This window comes from Melopsittacus undulatus, chromosome 1 (assembly GCF_012275295.1).
Source record: "Melopsittacus undulatus isolate bMelUnd1 chromosome 1, bMelUnd1.mat.Z, whole genome shotgun sequence".
Lineage (NCBI taxonomy): Eukaryota > Metazoa > Chordata > Aves > Psittaciformes > Psittaculidae > Melopsittacus > Melopsittacus undulatus.
Window position 1 is genome coordinate 14,830,795 of NC_047527.1, and position 21,961 is coordinate 14,852,755.

Below are 21,961 nucleotides of genomic sequence, written 5' to 3' on the forward strand. Positions count from 1 at the left end.
TTGCTAACAGGTGAGAGTTTAATTCAGTTGGTTGGACACAAATAGAGGCACTGCAGGAAGATCTGACTCTTTGCTCATAGCTCCCCAGTAACCATTACCAGGTATGCTGGAGAGAAAGATTTAACACATCCTGTTAGGAAATGTGGGTTTTAGCTGCGTGAAGGAGCATGATACAGTGGATAGCTGTGTGATACACCAAAGGTTTTTTTAACTGTCTGATAGAACTTCAGGGGTGTAGCATTACTGACACCCCACAGGCTGTGCTATGGAGGACACTAGACATGATGTACACAATTGCCTCCAGTCTTTCCTGATCCCAATTATATTTTCTTTTTTCCAGTTTATTTTTTTGTCATGACCCAGAGGTACATTGTGACACAAACAACCCAAAATCATAGAATCACAGAATCATAGAAAGGTTTGGGTTGGAAAGCCCCTTATGATCATCTAGTTCCAACCCCCTGCCATGGGCAGGGATGCCTCACATTAGACCAGGTCGCCCAAGGCTCTGTCCAACCTGGCCTTGGATGCTGCCAGGGATGGAGCATTTATCACTTTTATTCCATCACAAATTATCATGATGCAGTGTGATAGAAATTATGGATTGTCTTGATAGTAGAGAATACTGCCCACATCTGGCTGATGCTAGCTGAAAAATATATAGGGTAGCTAAAAACTAAAGAGTTTTTATTTGCCAATAATAGCAATATTTGTCAAATGAGAACTGAGTGAATTCTTTTGTGATCTACACTGCAGAGTATGGTGCACATCTGATACTCACCTCAGTATGCAGGAGGAGGAGTCTCTGCCAAAAGGCAGGGAAAGCACATGCCACCATCTTTTTCTTTCCCAGATCTCTTCATTCCTCCTACTAATTTAAGTTTTCTTTTATCTTGAGTAGGTATTGATCTTTGGTGACACCAAACTTACGTTTCATTACATTTTGTGCTAATTGTTCTGCTGGTAATTTGGAGGTTGATTATTTTTTTTTTACCTGTGATTACAAACAGGCATGCTTGGTGTTGCTTTAGTGCCAATCTGCTGCTCTAGTCAAGAATAATTTAGATACTTTCTCTTGTAATTGAAAGTAACCCCTGATGGACAGGTAAATTAGCTGATGGATGGACCTAATACATGTTCTCTGCTGCTAGGTGGTGTCAACAAATAAAGGTCCATCCACTGTTCCCAGTAGCAAGGCTTTTTAGTTCAGTTAATTACCATTTGTTGTTAATCAATTACGTACAACCAGCACATATAGTCTCCATTGACCTGTAAGAAGGATGCATAACATACTGCTCCCTTTAATCCCCGAGCTCTTGGCAGAAGATGCAGTCATGTTTCTGATCCTCTCCCGATTCAATCTGAATGGTAATGGAGTGGAAGCTGTAGTGCTCAAACAGTGCTTGGGTGATATCCCTCAAAATCTCCTGGCTGTCCTCTGTGGCTGCTACAGATAGCAAGGAGAAAATAATCAAAATGCATATAATATAATATAATATAATATAATATAATAAATACTTTAAAGAAGAGTAAGTATTTACTGACAGAAATTATCAGCAAACTTCTAACAAGAAGTTTGTTTCTTGTCCTTTTTATCCTCCTTTCAGGAACGTGCACATCAGCAGAAGTTTGTTCATTCAAATGTGGGCAGAACATGCAATCTTGGCAAGAGCTGAGCTAAGAGTAATCACCAAAACCAATCAGTTTGGCAGAAGACAGGAGGAAATCAGGACTACTTAATAAAGGTTAGTTCATCCAGTCAGGGAGTAGCAACAGTGCCAAGTGTTACAAACGGATACAAGTGGCTGATAGATCCAGTCTTTTGGGGAAGGGGGGACTCTGTAAAGGATTTAATTTCTGAACCCATTCTTGGCCAATCAGAGGTGGGATTTTTTTCCTAAATAAACCTTACCATGTGCAAGCAAACAGATAAAGAAGAAAATTGATGCAGATACTGGAGAGTTCATCAACAGGGATAAGGTCTACATTTAAAAAATGTGCAGTTACAGCTGCACTCCAAGCTATGTTTAAAGATTGTTCTACGGTTAGAGATGGATCAGGAATGCAGATTTGCCCTGTAAATTCTTCTTACAGGGATCAACAGTTTTCAAGTTCAACAAATTCGCTTCAAACCCTGTTTGATATCATGAAAAAACTCAGCCTGGGTCTAATTCTTATTTATTTAAAATATCTTGTAGCTTGCTTCCTTGCTTCACAATCTCTGTAGTTTTCAGGTTCTGGGCTAAGTAGCTGCCCCTGTTGTTTTGGCAAGATGTCTGTGAGAAGGATTCGGGAGCTTTTCTTGTTGATGTTGTTATTTTGCCAACAAAATGATGACATTTGTTTCACAAAGCAACAGTGATAGAGTCAGTTGTATCCCAATCAGGAGAGACTGACCTTTACTAGGCAGCAGCTGAATACTTACTCCCTGTTCACAGAAGTTTACTGACCTGTGGCAACATGAGCAGATAAAACAGTTTGATTCATTGTCAAAGACCAAAGATGAAGGTTGTGAACAGATTCCACTTTCTCAACTGCTAAAATTCTTGTCTTCACTTCATCATAAGCAAATCCTTTTGAAGTTCCTTAAAGGAGAAATTGGTGAGGAAGAAAAAATAAGTGAGAGATAAGAATAATGATAATTAGACTAAAGTGCATCGTGAACCTTTATTCACGTAGATGTATAATTTTAATAAAAATATTCAATGCTTTTTCATTTCAGAGTTCACTGTGAAATTTAATCATATCTCTTGTTTTATACTTCCCCATGGAAGAATGAGACTCATGCATGTCTCAGGAGATGATACTCTGAGGGCTCAGTCCACATAGGGGAGTAAGCTGTTTAGCCCAATATTGTCTTAGTTTTGCACCAACATCTTTCGTGAGTGCAGATTTTATGGCATCACCTTAACATGTCTCGGGGCTTCTATCCTCAATACATTTACACAATAGAAAAACATCTGCTTAGCAGAGAGGAAAAGGCAAATGTAAAGATTAAAATAGTTTGACTGGGGAATCTTAGATGAGATTAGATTCCAGGTCTTGTTATTCCATAGGTCAGTGATTGTTTTTCTAGATCAGCCTTCTTACAAAAGAGGATGACGGTGATGGCCCTTGTTCAGAGTGAGGACAATTGTGATAGGGTGAGTTGCAACATGAAAGTCAGAATTTAATCTAAATCCAAATTTGACCAAGGAATTTAACTACAGATCTTCCCTGGAGTGTGAGCTGGCAGTTGGGAAATGCACCTCTATGCCCTCATGAACAGTTATGCTTATCACTCATCATGTTTCACTTACATCAGCAAAATGAAAAATATTTATAATGCCAGCAGTTATGAAATATAATAATGACAAGCACAGTATTGCATAACTTTGTCATGCCATAAATGAAAATTATTTGTAATTGTTAACGACTTCAGTGGTTTATGCTTTGTCCTATCAATTTGTGACAGCAATGACATGCTATACGGAGTACTGACTTACTCAGAAGAATTTGATGCTGACATGTACATGAGACATGCTTTTTGGAGAAGACCACAGGCAGTCAGTGCCCCCATGACACAGTCGTTGCAGGGGCTGTGTGCCTGACACCCCAGGACAGACTGGATGCCTGCAGTAAGAGCCACCTCCAATACCAACTCCAACATCCAGTTTATCTTTAGACAATTCTGGGCAGAACATGCTCCATAGGTGGTAGGAGACTGGCTTCAGGGACCTCCTCAGAAGCACAGTGTGCAAGGGCTTGCTGCAGAGGGGAGCTGAGCATTGCCAGTCTTGGCACAAAAGCACTTCTGGGAATCAGTGCCCTAAGAAAGAGACCCCTGAGTGTCAGTGGAACTTTGATTTTTATTTGCAGTAATCAAGGGATCTTCTGTTTGTTTTGGCAGCCAAGATGCAGGCAGTAGCTGCACCCTGTCTAGGTACACAGCTATATATACAGTATATACACACACACACATATATACATAAATATATCTCTATCTCACTATCACTGAAAGCAACCCAAACCTAGAATAAAAAAACAATATTGGAAATTTTCTGTCTTGAAACATAAGTAGATACAAAGTGAAAGAGAGAAGTAAAAACATAGGCAGACAGTCACTGAGTAACTCGCATCCATTCTAAACTTTTCCCTTTAATCCTTATGTCTTCCTAGCTGAGAAAGAGGTTACATTAAGTTATTCAGTGTAAGGAAGGCAAAAACATGCATTCTATGACAGCTCAAGTCATTTAGCCTTGCAAACCAAATGATCAGGCCCATATCTGATAGAATTAAATATTGCTCAGCATAGTTCTTCTTCCTGTGATGTGCTGAGAATTGTCTATTCCCTTGTACCTATACCTGACTGGAAAGCTCCATTGGCTTGCTTTTCTGGACTGGCATAACTAAAAATCTTTTAAACTTCTGCATCTTGCTCTCAGCCTGTTTCACAGACACAGTTAAAAGCACAGCCTAGGTAAAGGCATTATTACACAATGAACAAAGAGAGCAGACCTCTCATAGTCCAAAAAATATGAGAGGTGGTAAAATGCAATGTCACACATACAACAAACAAAACCAACTCAGCTTTAGGAACACATTGGGAGTTCGTTAACAGAACACCAGTACATAAGTTGTTATGAAAACTGCCATATGTATAAATCTTCTAGTGTAATTGTAGAAAATAGTTTTCATTAAAATTGTAAGTAGGTTCAAAGTATGATCAGAATTACAAGAATATTGGAAACAGATACAGAAGTGTGCTATTATGCTTTTGTCAATGAGTATAAGCATTATGTAGAAAGAGAGAGAAAAAAAACCCTCAAAATATAACTGTATTGATTCTGGAATGAGGTCCTACCTTCCATTAACACAATCAAAATATCCCTTAAAATGGTGATGGTCGTTGCCAAAACAAAGATGGAAAACACAAATGTGCAGATTGGATCAGCTATTTTGTATTCTGGCTAGAAAAATATGAACACATCATTTTGTTAATTACATTACTGCTGGTTATTGCAATTTTAAATTAGTTAATCTCAAAGAATAATACATTCCATTCATCTAGTCCAGAATGAGTGTTGACATCCTTTGCCAATTAGGGAGCCTCAGCACAGAGAATGAAGTCACTACAGATGAAGAAAGAGAGAGACACCAAAGTACCCTCCGTGCAGTTGAAACAGCAAGAAGCAACTGTTATATTCTCAGCAGCCATTTCAATTACCAGGAATAAGTGTAACTGGCTTTGACTAAATTACGATGTATATCATTAAGACAGAGAAAATATTTCCATAGCACCCCGTGTCACAATTCTATGAAAATGACTGTTATCCTTAATAGAAAAGAAGGCAAGTGAACTAATAAAACTAACCTTAAAGAAGACGATAAGTGCACTAATTAGCACACTAAGACTCTGGAATAGATCTCCGATGGCATGCACAAAGGCTGCCCGCAGGCTGGCATTGCTCAAAGCTGGCTTTTCCAGAGGGGCTGACACATGTTCCCTGGCTTGTGCTCCATGGCTGTGCCCGTGGCCAGCCTGGTGCAGAATCAGGCTCAGTCTGTAAGAGATGTAAAGCTTCAAATATCAGTGGGGTTACTGCACCTCCGAAAGCAGCGATGCCAAACACATCATCACCCCTCTCACTTCTGATTGCTGAACAGCAAAATCAGATACATTAAGTAAAAATGCAGAGTGGCTAAGCAGATAATTCCTAGGTGTTTCAGTGCTTTGCATGCAAACCAGAAAGTCTGTGAATGGGGTAATTAATGAGGCTTCATTTTCTATAAATTTCTTGAGTGCTCTGGCATCTTATAAGAAGTGAGATGGAGATTAATCTTTTCCTGGAGCTTGTGCATTCATAGTCTCCCTTCCCAGTGTCACAGCTAACAGGAAGGAAGAGAGCAACTTCATCCTTCAATGAGAAGCAAGGTGTCTCTTCTCTACCCTTTTCCATATCTTCATGAAGCTCATAAGCACTTAATATTTTTGAGATTAATATCTCTCTGTTGTTTTTTATTGAAATGCAGCAGCAGGTTCAAGGTACAAAAATTATACTGGAGAGGAAAACTAACTTACAGGATGTTGGCAATCACGGCACAAGCAGAGGTAATGAGCATCACTGTAGCATCAATATTGTAATCAGGGTGTAGCAGCCTCAAGCTAGCCAAATATATCAACACACCAGTCACCATCCAAATGATCATCATAGACAGCAAAGCTCCCAGAATTTCTAGGAATTAAAATAATCTGATATTAACAGGAATCATAACAGAAATGCAAATAATGATAAAAGTCTGATGGTAAGGGTTCCAAGTTTGTGAGCTTTATAGCCAGGAGAGTTACTTCTTCTACATTCGCAGCCTTGATGCTCACAAGGAAGGGGCTAAAACCCTTTCTGCTCATAGGAAATCCAGTGGCTGCCAAGGGCAACCCTATGCATATGATGGCCTAACCCTGTTCTGTCTGCTCTTACTTTTGTCTTCTTTCCGGTGTTGATTTCATGTGGCATTTGGAGAAATAGAAGAGATTAAAAAGATCACTTGTGGAGTTTGGGGATGAGCAAAAGGAGCTATAGTAGGAAGGAAGGATAAAAGAGCAACTCTTTTACATCTAATGTAGTTGCCTGGCCCTGCTGGTTTGGTGTGAAGACCCCAGGAACCAGTCCTCCTTCTCAAACAAGCTTGTCTTGGTCATGGGGAAGGAGGTTGGAGGAAAAGAGAGAGGCTTGGCTCACCCAAACCCACTGTCAGATACGAGCCCTCTCCAATTGCCTCCCTTGTTTCTGCACACCTCTTGTCACTTCACACCTCAGAAAGCCAGTGACAGCCCCCAGTGAGGTCCTGTCAGCAAAACCTCTCCTCCCTCTCTCCTGGGAGTCATCCTGCCAATGGCACAGAATCACTTTTGTGCCACCAGCGTGAAAGGACAAAGAATTTATTATTTTCCCTGGGGCAGTGAAATTTAATTTTGTCTCTGTTGGCTCTGAGTTGGGCTCAAATAAATCCAGTCCCCAAGGCCACCTTTTATTGAACTGCTGGAGGAGAGGTCCAAGGATGTTCATATGAATGTGCAGCATGTTTTTAACAGAATGTGGGACTAGTACTTGCCATGTGACTTGAATGGGTAAATGTGTCCCTTTATGAGTGCAGCTGAGACAATACTGAGGTAAATGAAAGCTCACAGTAAAGTGAAAAGCAGTAGATAGCCATAAAGAGTAAAACACTTGCACAAACTTGCACTGGCACAGTCCATGAAAGCAGCTGAAACTCATCTTATGGCTTTGAATATATTTTTATGAGGGACACAACTTTTGCAGAACTCCAGGTTTCAGATGCTTATCAAAACAACTATTTTGTTTAAAACTGAAAAATAACAAATGAAAGCGCACTCTTAGGGAAATCTAGTCTTGCTTAAAGGAAGGCTAACATAAAGCACAGCTGTTATTTATATTTTCTGCAAGTTGCAGGTTGAAACCCTGCAAATTTGGCCCAGCTGAAGGTGTTGACGGTTATGCTGTCATTGGCATGAAAGGAGTCAACAGCTTTTGGGAACACCTGAGTGAATCTGTGTGCATGTGTGCATTTACTACACAACTGAAAGTGTTAGAGGTCATGTGTATTACATAGGTAAAAATACTTTCCAATGTAGCATATTAGCAGATGTTTAGCTAATCTTACAAACCAGTTCAGTAGTACTAATTGCTTTACTCAAGATGTTCTCTGTTACATTTCTTCATCACTACTGGCGCTGACAGAGCAGAGCAAGCAATAGTGTGGGATTGTTTTGGAATCTGAATCATGCCAGAAATAAAGAAATTGAGCTTGAAGAGAGCTCTCCTACCTGGAGGTAGGTCTGGCTCACGTTATCAGTCTCATTCAATATTGTGCTTCTAGCCACGTTTCTGAAAGTATGTGCACACCCAAAGGATTTCATTGAATTTGAGCCACTTGACTGGTTCTGCTGCCTGGCTCTGGCTTAGAGCATAGGAAGCATTCAGGTGGTTTCTGTTAAACCTGAGCCCTGTCACACACAGTCTTTGCTTGACAAACCCTATCTATCAGTCTGAGAAAAGAAGTGAAAAAACAGCTTCCAGTGTCACAGAGGGCTGAAGCTGCAAGGCCTTGGTAGTCATTGCACAGTGACTTTGTCAGCCCCTGACTGCCCTCTGCTACTCTATTAAGGTACGCACCTGCATATTAAACTGCAAATATAGCAGGGAAAATAAACAAGAAACAGGGTAACTATCATGGAATGCAATTAACTAACCACTAACATTCGATGCAAGGCTCTCTTTGCTACTGGGATAAAAAGACAGTAAAAGTTTGGGTCTGAAGTTCTGCATTGCAATGACAAAAACCTAAAAAATCTAACACAGATGGAGGGTGAAGCTGCATGAGGTGGCTGAACCTCAGGTAGCTTCATGAACATCATGAACCTCATGAATGTCAGCAAGAGAGGAGTTTTCCTTTCTTCCCAGGCTAAGAGAACATAAACACAAAAAGCAATTCTAGGTCAGCTGCTGGTAAGTAGTAGTTTACTAAGGCTGCAAAATTCCGCTCTGTGTTGTCTATATAATGACAGCAGTACTTCAGTCATATTAAGCCTCTACTTCACCCGGCAGCTTGTTTCCAGCAAAGTTGGTAGAATATACTTATGTAGAAATATAAAGACAGGATGCTTATGGCTTATGGTTTCCCTGGTACATTCTGAAGCTACAAGCAACCTCGGCCTACAGGCATCTTGCATCAGAAGCTGCTCCTGGACCTTCATAGTGTACAGCCTTGAAGCATTTATCATGAGTCCTCAGTTCAGGTGCATAGATGTCTAGAGCCATTTGAGAAATGGTAAATGTTAAAGGATCGCACTTTTCTACCAGTAGAACATTATTGTCTAAAGAATAATGTAATAATAATAATAATAAATTATCATCCTATAAATAGAGTAGACCCTCATGTTAATGGGTATTGCTACTTTTATAGAAACTTGTGTTTCATAGTAGGTTGAGGACCCGGCCCTGCTCACGCTCAAGTCACTGAGGGAAGTTGCTGTTATCTCAGCCAAAGCTAGCACCACCCCAGCACTACATAAATTAACTGAAAGATATGTTTGTAGGTAAGAAAGACATAACTGTGCTCTTCACTTCTTTGAAGCTTACTGGCTTGATCTGTTTGCCATGTGTCCTGGAGGCTTTGAGGGCAGTAGTGCACTATCTCTATCTGCAGAGCTGTGGCACATCAGCACATTTTCCAGTCCTTGGCTATGATGACTTCCCTTTCCCATTCCACATGTTCATACTGTGACACATTTTCTACCTGCTCGGTGCCACCCAAAGGTCAGCTGTTTGGTGGGAGGTTTGGAGGCAAGCCACAGTGAGAAGAGGCTGATGAGGAAGCTTGTCAGGTCCACCAGGATGTGTGCTGCGTCGGTGATCACCGCCAGGCTCCCAGCAATATGCCCACCTGTGTGAAACACGCATCTGCATCATGGCTCTGGTCAGACATTTGAGTTGATCAGATCAAACTCAAGACCTGCTTTGCTGTGAATCAAAGGGAACATTCCCTTTTCAATGCACGACTCAAAACTGTTCAGTGGTAGTTTCATTTTGTACCTTGCTCATGTGGTGAAAGGTACGAAGTAACAGGAAGAAACAAGCTAAACTTCTGTGTCTGAGAAGGACAATAAGAATAGTGATACATTAGTGATGCTACTATTGGACTGTTTTAATGTGTCTGTTTTAATATTAGATTTCTTCAGGAAAGTATTAGTGATCACATTTCCACTATCCTCCCACTATCTTTTCACAGATCACTGATATTTTTATTTATGTACAGAAACTCAGAGACTTAGCTTATGGGATTAATTTCCTATTTGTCATAGGAAAATATGCATGTTCTTCCTGAGTTTTGGATGGATGGATGCCCAACTGTTTACGTGTCCCAGGCAACACTAAAAGTGGAATAAAAGGAAAGGTCCCAGTAGAAAGCTGTGATAAACAACCAGCCATTTTGGTGAAGGCGTAGAGAAAAATGTTCTGTTCATAGTACTAATCTATCATTTTGCATCTGTAATGCATGATTTAATTTTCCTGCTAGAGCTCAAAAAATGTGGCTGAATGTCATATTACTTTGGGGGGTTTTGGTTTCATGTGAATTCTGTGAAAAATACAAAAACCCATCAACATTTCAGGCTGAAACCACATTTATTTTACCCAGTAAGCCAAATAGCTTTATTTTGCCAAACTTTTCTAACCATGTCTCAGGGCTAAAGGCAAATCCAGAGGAACTAAAGATTGCTCTAAAGTACTCCAGCTGCTGATGGCTGCAGGACATGACAAGAATCACAGGCAGGAAGCTGTCCTGTGAGCTTGTTATAGCAAGGGAATCTTTTCATCAGAGTAGCAATGTAGAAAAAGGGAAATGTGAAATATTAGAGCCAAAACATCGGGTTTCTGCTTTTGGCAATATATTTCCATACTTCAGTCATTTAATTAATTTCAGCTCACCTGTTTCTCCTGACTACAACCCATATGAGAATCAATGAATCCTGAAAAACATCATAAAATGCCTCATTCAAACCATTAGCAAGATACCTCTGCCAAAGGGACATGTAGACATCTCTCATTTCCTTATAGATTGAAAGTCTTCATGCCAGCAGGATGGACTATCTCTTTCATTTCCTCCCATATACAGATTTTAGATTAGAATACCTAACACTACAATTTGTCACCCCAGGAGAATGTATATTGCACATGCAGGACATATATTATTTTTCTCTGCTGCCTCAATATTCATCCCATTTACAGCTGAAAGTTACTTTCCAAAAGGGGGCAAGACTGCAGAATTTGGGGGCATCTCATTTCTTGCAGTGAAATTAAAAATTCAACAGAATAGGGATTTCCCAGAGCATGCAGCTGTAAATGCACGTGTATTTTTTGCCCATGACACAGCTCTTTGGCTTTCACTGTTTACAGGGTAGCTGTTTCTCAAGTGGGAAGCAATTTTGCATAGCAGAAGGAAGCAGGCTTATCTGACAGCGCACAGATGTTAACAACCAAGGCATCAGCTATCTTTGAGCAAACAAATATGTAGAGCACAAGCTGCCTGCAAAACCCTATTGCATTTTCAACACTGTATTTCCATGTTCTGTAGGACAGCATTACAAAAGCTTGCTTCCAGCCTGCCATCTTTCAAAAACATTATGCAATTATTGTTTTATGTATTGCTGGCACAATTAATGCCTTGGGTTAGTTTCTGAGATCTTGGTTTGCTTATCTTAGCAACGTGGTCAAGTCTTTATATTCCTTTTAGATATGAGGACACATGTAGGGTTTGTCTCTCTTTCTAGTGCTCAAATGGAAATAAACTACTTTGAAATCTACATTTAGTCCTTAGCCACTAAAAATCCTTGGAAAGCACTTTTATGTCAGGGCTGCACATAGGGTGTAATCGGTTTGACTAGTATTTCCAAATCTATGGAGACTGTGATGGATCTGCATTAGAAAAACAGAAGATAATAGTCTTTCGACAACAGTTGGTGTATCAGGCTCAGCCAACAGTGCCCCTTTTGGGAGAGCAGTAAGGACAAGCACAGATGGTTTGAGAAAAAACACCATGGAAAGATCTAGGGTTTCAAGGAAGCACAACTGTTCAACCTCTTTGGGAGTGACGCAGCTTTGTTTCTTCTGTTTAGCATAATAAAGCCTACAGAAGCTGTTTGCCCTTAAGAGGAGCAGAAAGGGGAACATATTCTTCATTTTCAAGAGTAAAGGCTGTCTAACAGTTACAGGCTTTTATTGCTGTGTATCAATGATCCCAACAAGTGGCCTTTATAACTTACTGTTGCCTACAGTGGATGTTTATAGCTTTGTATACCACAAAGCAGCAGAAATTGTCAGTCACTCAATGGTCAATCATCAGGCAGAGCCAGTCTAGCCTAACAATTACAAAAATTAAATGTATGGCTCATAATTACAAAAATCTCTATAGGCTGCTGTCTGTAACTGCAGTTAATAACTGGTTTGTCAAAGTTTAATGGTCTGAAGCAAAATGGTCTTCAAGCCTGTTACTTAAACTGTCACTGCAAAAAAGCTGTATGATTCATTAAGCAAAATGAAACATTTAGTTAACGTATCATCTGTCCTTCCAATTATCCTCTAACGTTGCTGCATTCGCCAAACTTAAGCCTACTGATTATATGGTTTTGTTAATAATGCATCACTTCTAGCACTGGAAATGACTGCATGGATATTAATTGTATGCACTAGTTTTCATGGGGGAAATGCAGATGACCTACAAACAATAGGCTTCGTGCAGGGGAAGCACCTGGGAGGGAAGAGCGGGAGAAGCCTGTGATGGGTTTGACAGCCAGGGAGGATACAGAAATGCAGTGGCTCTTTCAGAGTCTCACCTCTTACCTATGGGGAAAATAAAGCCTTCCTATTTTATTTTCATGGGGCTTCCAGAGCTGCTGAAGCTGTGAAAACACGGGTTTCAGAGGCCTTCCTACCTGATTTTTGATGCATCCCCTGGGACATGAGTGACAAAAGTGTGTGGGATTCCTCATGCCTTACCCTGCCTCACCTCACTGCAGAGGATGGGAAATTAAAGAGCCAGGAGCTATCAGGTGGGTGTAAGTACCACAGAAGCCATGCAGGGAGCACATTGGTGGGACAAAATGAAAGCTAACACTCTATGAATAAGCCAAATACTTATATTGGTTATTGTAGGGTGGGTCCAGAAGTGAAAGCTAATTAGACAAGGGAATAATCTTCCATTGATCCAGAGACACACCAGCATGCCAATTCAAAAGACAAACATGCCCTGGTATAAACAAATTGACTTAACTGAAGAAAAACAGATGGTGAATCTGGCCCTGAATTTCCATGGATTTTGCAAAGACTGTTGCATTTAATATCAGACCCTGCTGCTAGCAACCCTTGTCAGTGCCGAGGTCTCATTGGCCTGGATAAATGTGTGAAATCTTTTAATCTCTTCCAAAAAATATAGCCTAATTTATGAGAAACCTTTTCTGACATGATGCTAAGACATGCGAGCCACTTTTAACTTAACTTAAAGACCTAGGAAAACAGTTCAGACCATTAAGTGATCTTTGTATTCCTACCCAGATGCAATCATTAAATGAATATATGAATATGTTTTGATAATTTCACATTAAAACAAAAAAATACACTTTTTTTTAACTGGGGAGAAAGGAGTTATTTTAGCCCAGATGGGCTGATCTGTGTGCACCAGGGGTCCCTGCAGTCAGAGTGCATATGAAAGGGCATGAATATAGCTGTGCTGGGCACAAAATTGAGCTCTCTTTCGGCAAACATACTCCCCTGTAATCTCAGCAACCATGAAGAAGATGCAAATTACTGATGCTACACAGAGCTTCCTCCTGGCTTGATGCTGCTCTCTTTTTCTGTTCTCATAGGCCTGTGAGTAGAAATGGCAGTGATACGCTGGATTAGCTTCAGCAACTTCTGCTTCTTGCTGCTGCCTCTCTTCATTTAAATTCTTCTGATGCCAGCTCATCCTTTGGGATTGAAAGAAAGAGAAGGTTAAAACAGGAAAACCCTGGTGATTTGGGAATCTAGACCTGCAGCCCCAGAAACTATGTAATTAATGCTTTCAAAAAATAAAAGCAGGATTGGGAACAGCAGAGCAGGGCATAGAAGACTTGCTTGCACTGGCAGGGCTCTGCAGGAGTGAGCTGCTTATGAAATGACTGCTCCAGCTATACTTCCTAGCTCTTCAAGCTTCCCTACATCCTTTAGCAGTTTATGAAGCACAGGGTGACTTTCTTAGGCTGTGTATTTTATGCACACTGTGTGATAAAGTCATACCTCATGCAAACAGTAGCAAGATTCAGCCATGGAGACAATTCTACAGAGAAATTAATTCTTTTATTTCCAAGAGATTTGTTGGGAAGATGATTTAAAAAAAAAGAAATGCCTTATTTTTCTCAAATATAAGTGACTAAAGATATTTCTTTCCTTTCTTTGCATGTGGAACTATTTTATCTTAAATTTCCCCATATGTACAAAAAATATCAATCTCCCAGTGGGGCCTGGCATTGAAAATATTAGCCAAAAAGGTTCAAAGACACTTGAAAAAATCAAATAAATAAATTTTCCATAGTATGCTGACCCCTTTGTGCCACTGATGCCATAGAAAGGCAAGAAGTTCAGCAGAAGTGGCTCTTTGAGCATTGCTCCATCACAAGGTGATTTCCCATCCTCATGTGCTCTGCCACAAAGCCTAAGTGCTGTCCTTCTGAGGGATCATGTGCAGGAAATGTGGGACTGCAATAGAGAAGTCCAGGGTGGAGCACATTGCATTGCAACAGTGGGAGCTCTTGGATGACCATGATATGGTGCTTTCACTACAGCAGCACAGGGGTTCCCCCAGGGTGGTGTGTACAAGGACATTCCCTCCTCCTCATCTCTCAACTGAGAAGACCCCAAATGAGAACAAACAAACAAAACAAACCCCTGAACCCTGTCCCAGGATGCTCAGCTGAAACCCATTATTTCGCTCCAGGTACAAGACTTCTTGCCACAGCTGGTCCTAATGTGATAGCTCCATTGGTAAAACATGTATGGCCATGTATTGAGACTTGTGGGATGCACTATGGCACCAAAACGTGAATCCTGCCCAGATGCACATGCAATAACACCCCTATATCCACCTGCTATAGCTATGTGTGCAGGGACAGAGTCCACTTGTGTCAACGTGAAATGCAGCAAACTCTGCTGCTGTTTCCAAGTCTTCAGTCAGCACAGGGGCATGATGTGGGGCTGGGCTTAGTTGCCTCAGTAGTGACAACCTCTTTTCCCCATTTTGACTAAGGGCTTTCCTATGGGACCAGTAAGAATTGTTTCTTCAGGTGTGTAAAGACCTGTGCTCTGGAAAGTACATGGATATTGGCAACTTTCTGTAGCATTTCTGCACTGTTTATGGAAGTGTCAAGATGCCTGAAATCTCAATGGAAAGAAATCATGCCAGTGGCTGCCAATCTGCACATAAAGACAAAAACTGTACTGAAACCACAAGCTTTTTCCAGCTGCATTTTTGGGCAGCTTGAGGTGGCTGCAGCTTCTCTGAGTCCAATGTCCCATCGGAACTTTGAGGCATCTGCAGATGCCTCAGCCCCTCGTGCTCATCAGCACCGCAGAGGTACTGGCAAAAGGAGAAGAGCTGACCCACATCTGTAGCCAAGCACTGTAACTGTAGATAATCAGCACGGGTTTAGCTTTGTAAATATTATTGAGATGTTCCAAAGATGCAGCATGTTCCCCTGAGTCAGCCTGTTTCTTGGCCAGGGTAGCATGTGGTCTCTGTTTGCTCAGTAGAAGAGGCTGGTTCCCTCTGTACATATATGAAGAGCTTGCATGAAAGAACAACTGGTCAGATTTAATGCCTGATGCTTGGAGACTGAGTTTTCTTAGTTCTTTTGTAAGTGTTTTGCTTTATTTTTCCCATAACAACAAACAAATGGAGCTGGGCCGCTTGGGGAATGGGCTGCCCATCTGGCAGCTGAGGTCCCCCAATAGCCAGTCCTTCTCTAGTCCTTTGTTTTACATTCATCAGGCTCCTCAGAAGGTACCACAAATTGATTCCTTTGAGATGGGTGGATAAAATACTGTAGTTTTCCCACTCCCTCCTGAAAATCAGAGCATGCAAGTTTTTCTTTCTCATGATCCCTCTCTGGAGTTAACTTTCCTATAGTTTGAATGTAAAATTCATTTCCCTTTAACTCGATTTTCATCAGCTGGCATTGAACGTTAAAATCTCCTTAACAACGTGAGTCATGATCAGCTCAACAGCCTGTCAGGGCAGGGATGCCAAAATTACCCCTGCGTATTTCTGAGCCACCAAATCCTTTCCTTACTGTTATCAAAATAGGTCGCTTTGTGATCCCCCTCCCTGTTTTAATCTTCAAGCCCCTCCATCAACTATCAAAACCTCAGAGCACCATGAGGTGTAGGAAACCACTACCCACAGATCTTGCTGAGCATGTGTAAAAGCAAACAGAGACAGCATAAACCCACAAATGTCACTTTTTTCTGTCTAAAGGGTACCTAAACAGAAGTGGCCCCGTTGTCAGAGGTGGTGAGCATTCGCTGCTCCCTTTGAACTTACAGAGCAGCATCTGGCCCGATGAGTTAGGAAGACTCCTGACAGCTCCCATGCGTGACCATTATCTTTCTCTTCCAAGAGCAGCCTGCCACTAATTAAAAGAATCTAAGAGGCAGTTTTATAAATGTGTGAATCAAAAGCTCAAGGTGCAGAGATCAGCTCTGTCAAACCATAAACCCCTTCTGAGTGTGTTAGAGCAACATGTAGCCTTTGAGCGTCAGATCTCTGCACAAGCACACTGCAAGCAGAGTCCTAGATTAAAAAATAATCTTTCCTCCATTTCAAATTCTCTTTCCTTTGTAACAGAGATAGTCAGGGGAATGTCACAGAAGGGCTCCCACTGAGTCATGCCTGGAAGGGGGGAAGTAGGAAATATTAATACATATTGCAGATTCCACACAAATCATTAGCAAGAGCTTTTGATTACAACTTCCTTTTGTTTGTTTTCACCTCATCAGTTGGGTGCCTTGATCTGCAGGCTGATGGGAATAATTGCATCCTCCCAGACCATTATGAGATCCCCAGTCAAAAGGGCAAAATGTGAAATCACTGCACTTCCCACAGGAGATCATCTCCCTCACAAGGGGACATAGTAATTTTTTTGGTGCCTGAAAGGATAATAAAACTGCCTTCAGAGGAAAATTTATCAAAGCCATAGTCACCTCCCTTATGCTGGCACCACTCTGATTCCAACTGGTGTACCAGTCTTGAATATTTCCAAGTTTATAGCCTGGCTGTCCAGATTCTCCTTTTCCTTATTGTGGGCACAAAACAAAGGCAAACATTTATATATATTCACACATTTAGATGACTAATAGACAGGAATTTGTGCTATGTTTTTTATTTAGTTGCATTTTGAGAGCCTGGCCAGCTATGCATAAATGTATTGTCAATAAATATCCTTTTGCATAACAGTAAAACAACAACTGCATGGAGTTAGACCAGGATGCGTGCAGATAAATATCCAAACGCCATCCTGAGCATGAGGGAATCTGTAAGGACAAAGTAACATAAAGGAACATGTCCAGAGCAGTACTGCTCCCTGATTGCCCAAATCTGGAGGCTGGGAGGCGGCTGAACCAGAGCTTGTGTCTAATAGCCTTTTACACTTCTTTCTTCCACAAACCTGGCTGACTTGAAGGTGTTGAGTTCCACAGTTTAATTATGATTTGTGTAAAAATAATGCATCCTCTGTTACTCTTAAGCTGCCTGCCTGCTCTTTTAATTAGTTCTGATACTATCAGCAATAATGAATAGCTATTCCCTGTTTACCTTCATCACATCATTCATGATGCTGTGCATTGTTATACCCCTGTTATTTAATCTCTGTTTCATACTTACTATCTTGGTCCTAATGTTTTTTTTTCTCAGATGAAGTGGCTATAACTGAAGTGGGCATAATGGAGATGATGTATGGCCAGTACTGGGCAGACACAGTCCTTTCTACAGGGTTCTAATGTCACATGAGGACAAAAGCAACAGCATGGCCTTTGCTGAGTCCCCTAAGATACTGTATGCTCCTGGGACAGGCTGACAAGTCAGTACAAAGGAGAATAACCACAGAGCCCACGCTAAAATCCTTCAAAAGTCACAAGAAACACCTAACGTTTTCCTGAGCACTGACTTCTGCAAAGCACAAGGAGTGGTGGAAAGTCTTTATTTGATGATGACTCTTGATCTCGTAAGAGTTTTCGTATTGCCTGCAGGAAGGCAGAAGAAGAAGAAAATATTCCCTAAGTGCTTGTTATAGAAAATCAATCTCCACCTGAAGAAATCATCCCCCAGGCTCACTTCAAACTTTTTGTCTACTGGAATGAACCTGGGAGACAAGAATCAATTACAAGCCTAAGGCTTCACTGATAGATAGGAATAACTACTAGTCACATTAATGTCCTCTATTGAAAACTTTTACATGAAGACAAGCCCTAGGGTTTTACACATCTTTCCTGCTTTCAGGATTGCTTTCCTTTATTTTTTTCTTGTCTCTTGTCTCAGATACAAAATAAAGACCTTGAAACCAGAAGTCTTGAGCTTCTTTTGTGTGATGGTGTTCAAATCTCACTATACTGTTATATAAAGAACATAATCCAGAGATCCAGAAATCCGTGCTGGATCAAGCCAAAATCTAGTTGACAGTGTAGGTGGTACAATCTAATGAAAATCCATTGATCTATGCAGTGGGATATTAAATATTTCTGTCCAATATTACACTGATCTATTGTCAGAAAGAAATAAATCATGTGGCCTGTCTTTATTCATGGAAACTTCAGGAATATGGTCAAGATATTACCTAGACTTCGATATGTGGATATCTAGATCACTAGATAAGCTCTCCCACCACCAGAACTGGCTGTAAAAAGACCATAGAAAACTATCTCAGACACCTTATTCAGACATCTTATTCAGACCTACTTTAAAGAGACATTACATGAATCTTTCCTGGCATGACTTACAGGCAACATATTTTGCATAAAGAAGGAGGTTCTGAGCTCTCGGCTTCAGACCCTGATGCTATTACATGCAAGTTCATACCTTTCCTGGAGGCTGGTGAGAAGTTATGCCCTGTCCTGGGACCAGTCCCATGTAATATCATTCTCTATTACCTGGAGGAGGAGTTGGAATGCACTCTGGTCAGGTCGGCAGATGATGCCAATCCAGGGCTGCAAGTGATACATTGAAGGGAAATGCTGCCATAATGAAGCTGGAGAATGGGATCAGCAGGAGCCTTCTGAGATTTGGCAGGAACAAATGCAAAGTCCTGCACCTGGGACAGATTTTTGATACATGTGCCCAGTTTTAGAGTGCCCAGTACAGGAAAGATCAATAAACTGGCACAGGTTCAGCAGAGGGTGACCAGGGATGGAGCACATCTTCTGTGGGAACTGGGCTTGACCAGCCTAGTGAAAAAAGTGGGTTCATGAGTACTTGGAAGCAGCCTGCCAGTATTTTTGATGAGGAAGATGAAGCTTTACTGCTGTGCATGGAGGAAGAAAGAGCATAATGGCCATAAATTGAAACAAGAGGGATTTAGACTGAATATAAGTAAAAAAAATTGACTGTGAGGATAATTCAGTATTGGAGCAGGTTGCCCAGAGATGTTGTGCAGTCTCCATCCTGAGAGCTAGAACCAGATAAAGGCCTGAGCAACCTCGTTCAATCTCTTGGCTGACCCTACTTTGAGTAGGAAGTTTGACCAGAAGCCTCCTGAGATCCTTTACAACATAAATGACCCTGCAAGCCTACAGCTGACCTGATTCTTCAGTTAAAGCCCACCCTCTTGCAAGCATTTCAAATCTGGCACATGAAGCCTCAATGCATCCAAACCCACTAGGGAATACAGGCAGGTCAGGAATGTACAGAGCATTCTCCCCCACACAGCTTTGCATGCAAGGAAAGGGGTCTGTTTTCAGACTTCCTACTCACATGGTTAAGATAAAAACGGTTTTGTTCCCTGTGTATTGTAATAATGGCATTTATTAAAAAGAAGGAGGCTGGGGGATGGCAAAGAAATTGGCAATCTGTGTGCAAAATAAATTCTGTTGAAAGCATTAGAGCTGTTCATTAAGCCTACACACAGGGAACGGAAAAATGTGGTAATTTATACCAAAGGCTAAGATGAGCTTATTTCTACTGATCGGCTTAAGGCACCTGAAGCTGTGCACACAGCCTGTCTGTGCAAGCTGGAGCCCAGCAGGTTGCATTCCCCCTGCCACACTCCAGCCCAGAGGCTGGCATCCTGGGTCACTGGGCTGCATGGAGCAGCAGGATGAGGACTTCCCATGAGCTTCCATCTCTTCAAACAAGAGGGACACCCCAGTTTTCAGCCCCTGTTTCTGGTTTTTGCTGGGACAGGGTAATGAGTTTGTGTAGTTAATCAAATTCCACCTGGTAAGAAAAGCCAGGAGGAGGTGCAGCACAAAAGCCACATGACTGGACAAGAAGTCCTTCTGGAGAGCTGTATTACCACTGCAGTAATTCAGCCATCTCAGGACCTCTGCTATGGAGCCCTCCTGGGACCAGCCCTCAAGCTGAGGGGTTGTTGTATGTATCTGCAGCAACCAGCCCAACAATAGTGATTGCTGCAGCTATTCACCCCAACTAACTTCAATCCTAAATGAAGATGTAATTATCAGAAAGAAATTTACTCCTCCAGAAGGTGAGTCAACTCTCAGATGGGAGGATGAGCTGCCAGGCATTTTTGTCCCCAGTGTGCATCATACCCCTGTTCTCACTGGAGATACTCTCTGTTCTTGGCGATCGAGGGAAAATGTGAGCATCCCCACAAGTCAGTCTGACAACTATCCTGTCTCAGGACACCCAGCCCACATCATGTAAAGGGTTAGTCCAGAGATGTCCTTGCATCTAGGGGTGGCAAAGGGCCAAAGGACCTCGAGCATTGAAGCTGTGCCCACAAAATTGTAAACTATCAAAAAAGCTCTGAGAGTCTTCACTAACCAGAACAAATCACAGAATCATATGGGATCTTTTTAAGATATAAATATTACCACAAAAGTCATTTTGGACAGTGCCATGTATATTTATGGAGCCATGTAATAATATTGAAATAGCAACCCAGACACTCAAATGACTAAAATATAATGGCAGTGACCCCAGTATAAGAACATGGAGAGACAGATTTCCATTTGAACTGACAGTGTTTACGCCAAATTTCTGTCCCACGCATTTTAAGAGAGCCAAGCAATAAATAACCTGAAAACCAATGAGATAATGGAAATGTCAAGAGGTGCTAAGCAGTAACTGAACAGCTATTTTCTTTTAAATATACTTTCTGGTCTGAGTCAAGAGGAAGAATGAAAAGAAGTTCAACTGCAAAACTAGTTTGTGATAGACATTTATACTCATTTTTTAACCCAAGCTATGTTATATGTTTTCAGAGGGTCCTTCCTCGCTCAGGCGAGCATTTACTCACAGAACCTCTCTGGCAAACAAGAAGTACACCAGCTCCAAGTCTGGTAGACCTATCTACATGAATAAAGTTTTGCAGGATCAAGTCCTTAACAGCATCACATTTCTTTCAGACCAAATAGATAATTTAGACGTTCAAGCTTAAAGGAGCCTTGAATCAAATGTGGTGTCAACAGCACTATTATAATTCAGACTAAAGTTGCAGCATAATCCATGAGGTTTTGCATCTTACAATAAATCTGCTAAGCTTATAAAATACATAGCAGGAGACGCTTGTCAACAGTAGATTGCTTCAATCCATCACAGATGCAGGCATATCAGGCTGCTGTCTAGTAAATGCATCACACATCTAGTAAGAAAGTTTGGGAAGATAAAAATCAAACAAAACATTTTGAAAGTGCTGAAAGATGTTCCCAGTATGCACTGTGAAACAACCCATACTTTGACTTCTGCAGTCCGTCAGCATATTGGTGATCTTATATTGCTCTCAAAGACAAAGCAATGGCAGTGAAGGAAACAGAGTTGTTTTACCTGTCTAGGGCCAAGGAGTACTTCTTGGTGTCCCTCTCACTCACAAGGCAAGCTCTTTCAAGACCCTTGTTGGCAGCCATGAGGAAAGTTGGTGGGGTTTTGCTTGGGTTTTCTCCCCCGTTAAACTCTCTTTTCTCTGTTGGAAGTGGATGTGGGCAAAAAAATGTCCTCTTGACTCACGCAGAAGCCTCTGCCAAATGTTTTACATGAAAAGGTTTTAATAATCTTCTCAATAAACCCACTGCGAGAGAAATCTGCTTTCCTAGCACTGGTGGAGTCACTAACATTCCAACTAGCAACCTGTTCAGCCTGTCAGATTGGACGTTTCAGGCCTCCCTCCCTGTTTTCCTTTTTTTCTCATCCATGTTTGATGCTG

General features: G+C 41.3%; 1 protein-coding gene across 1 annotated transcript; it reads right to left on the reverse strand.

The window, feature by feature from the left end:
* Nucleotides 1-1,234: 1,234 nt before the first annotated feature.
* SLC30A8 (solute carrier family 30 member 8) lies at nucleotides 1,235-21,665 on the reverse strand. Its single transcript, XM_005150990.3, has 8 exons — nucleotides 21,586-21,665; nucleotides 13,322-13,522; nucleotides 9,298-9,461; nucleotides 6,062-6,215; nucleotides 5,354-5,543; nucleotides 4,844-4,949; nucleotides 2,451-2,585; nucleotides 1,235-1,447 (listed from the first exon to the last, which is right to left on the reverse strand). The coding sequence occupies exons 1-8, from the start codon at nucleotides 21,663-21,665 to the stop codon at nucleotides 1,302-1,304; spliced, it is 1,176 nt and encodes a 391-aa protein (XP_005151047.2). The 3' UTR covers nucleotides 1,235-1,301.
* Nucleotides 21,666-21,961: the final 296 nt, after the last annotated feature.

What these genes read in the sequence shown, in the direction of transcription:
- SLC30A8 (XM_005150990.3), bottom strand. Translation starts at nt 21,665, where the DNA reads ATGGCTGCCAACAAGGGTCTTGAAAGAGCTTGCCTTGTGAGTGAGAGG. An exon ending in TACTCCTTGGCCCTAGACAG is followed by an intron (nt 13,523 to 21,585) that starts GTAAAACAACTC and finishes TCAATCCCAAAG; the next exon opens with GATGAGCTGGCATCAGAAGA. An exon ending in GTTGCTGAGATTACAGGGGA is followed by an intron (nt 9,462 to 13,321) that starts GTATGTTTGCCG and finishes GCCATGATGCAG; the next exon opens with ATGCGTGTTTCACACAGGTG.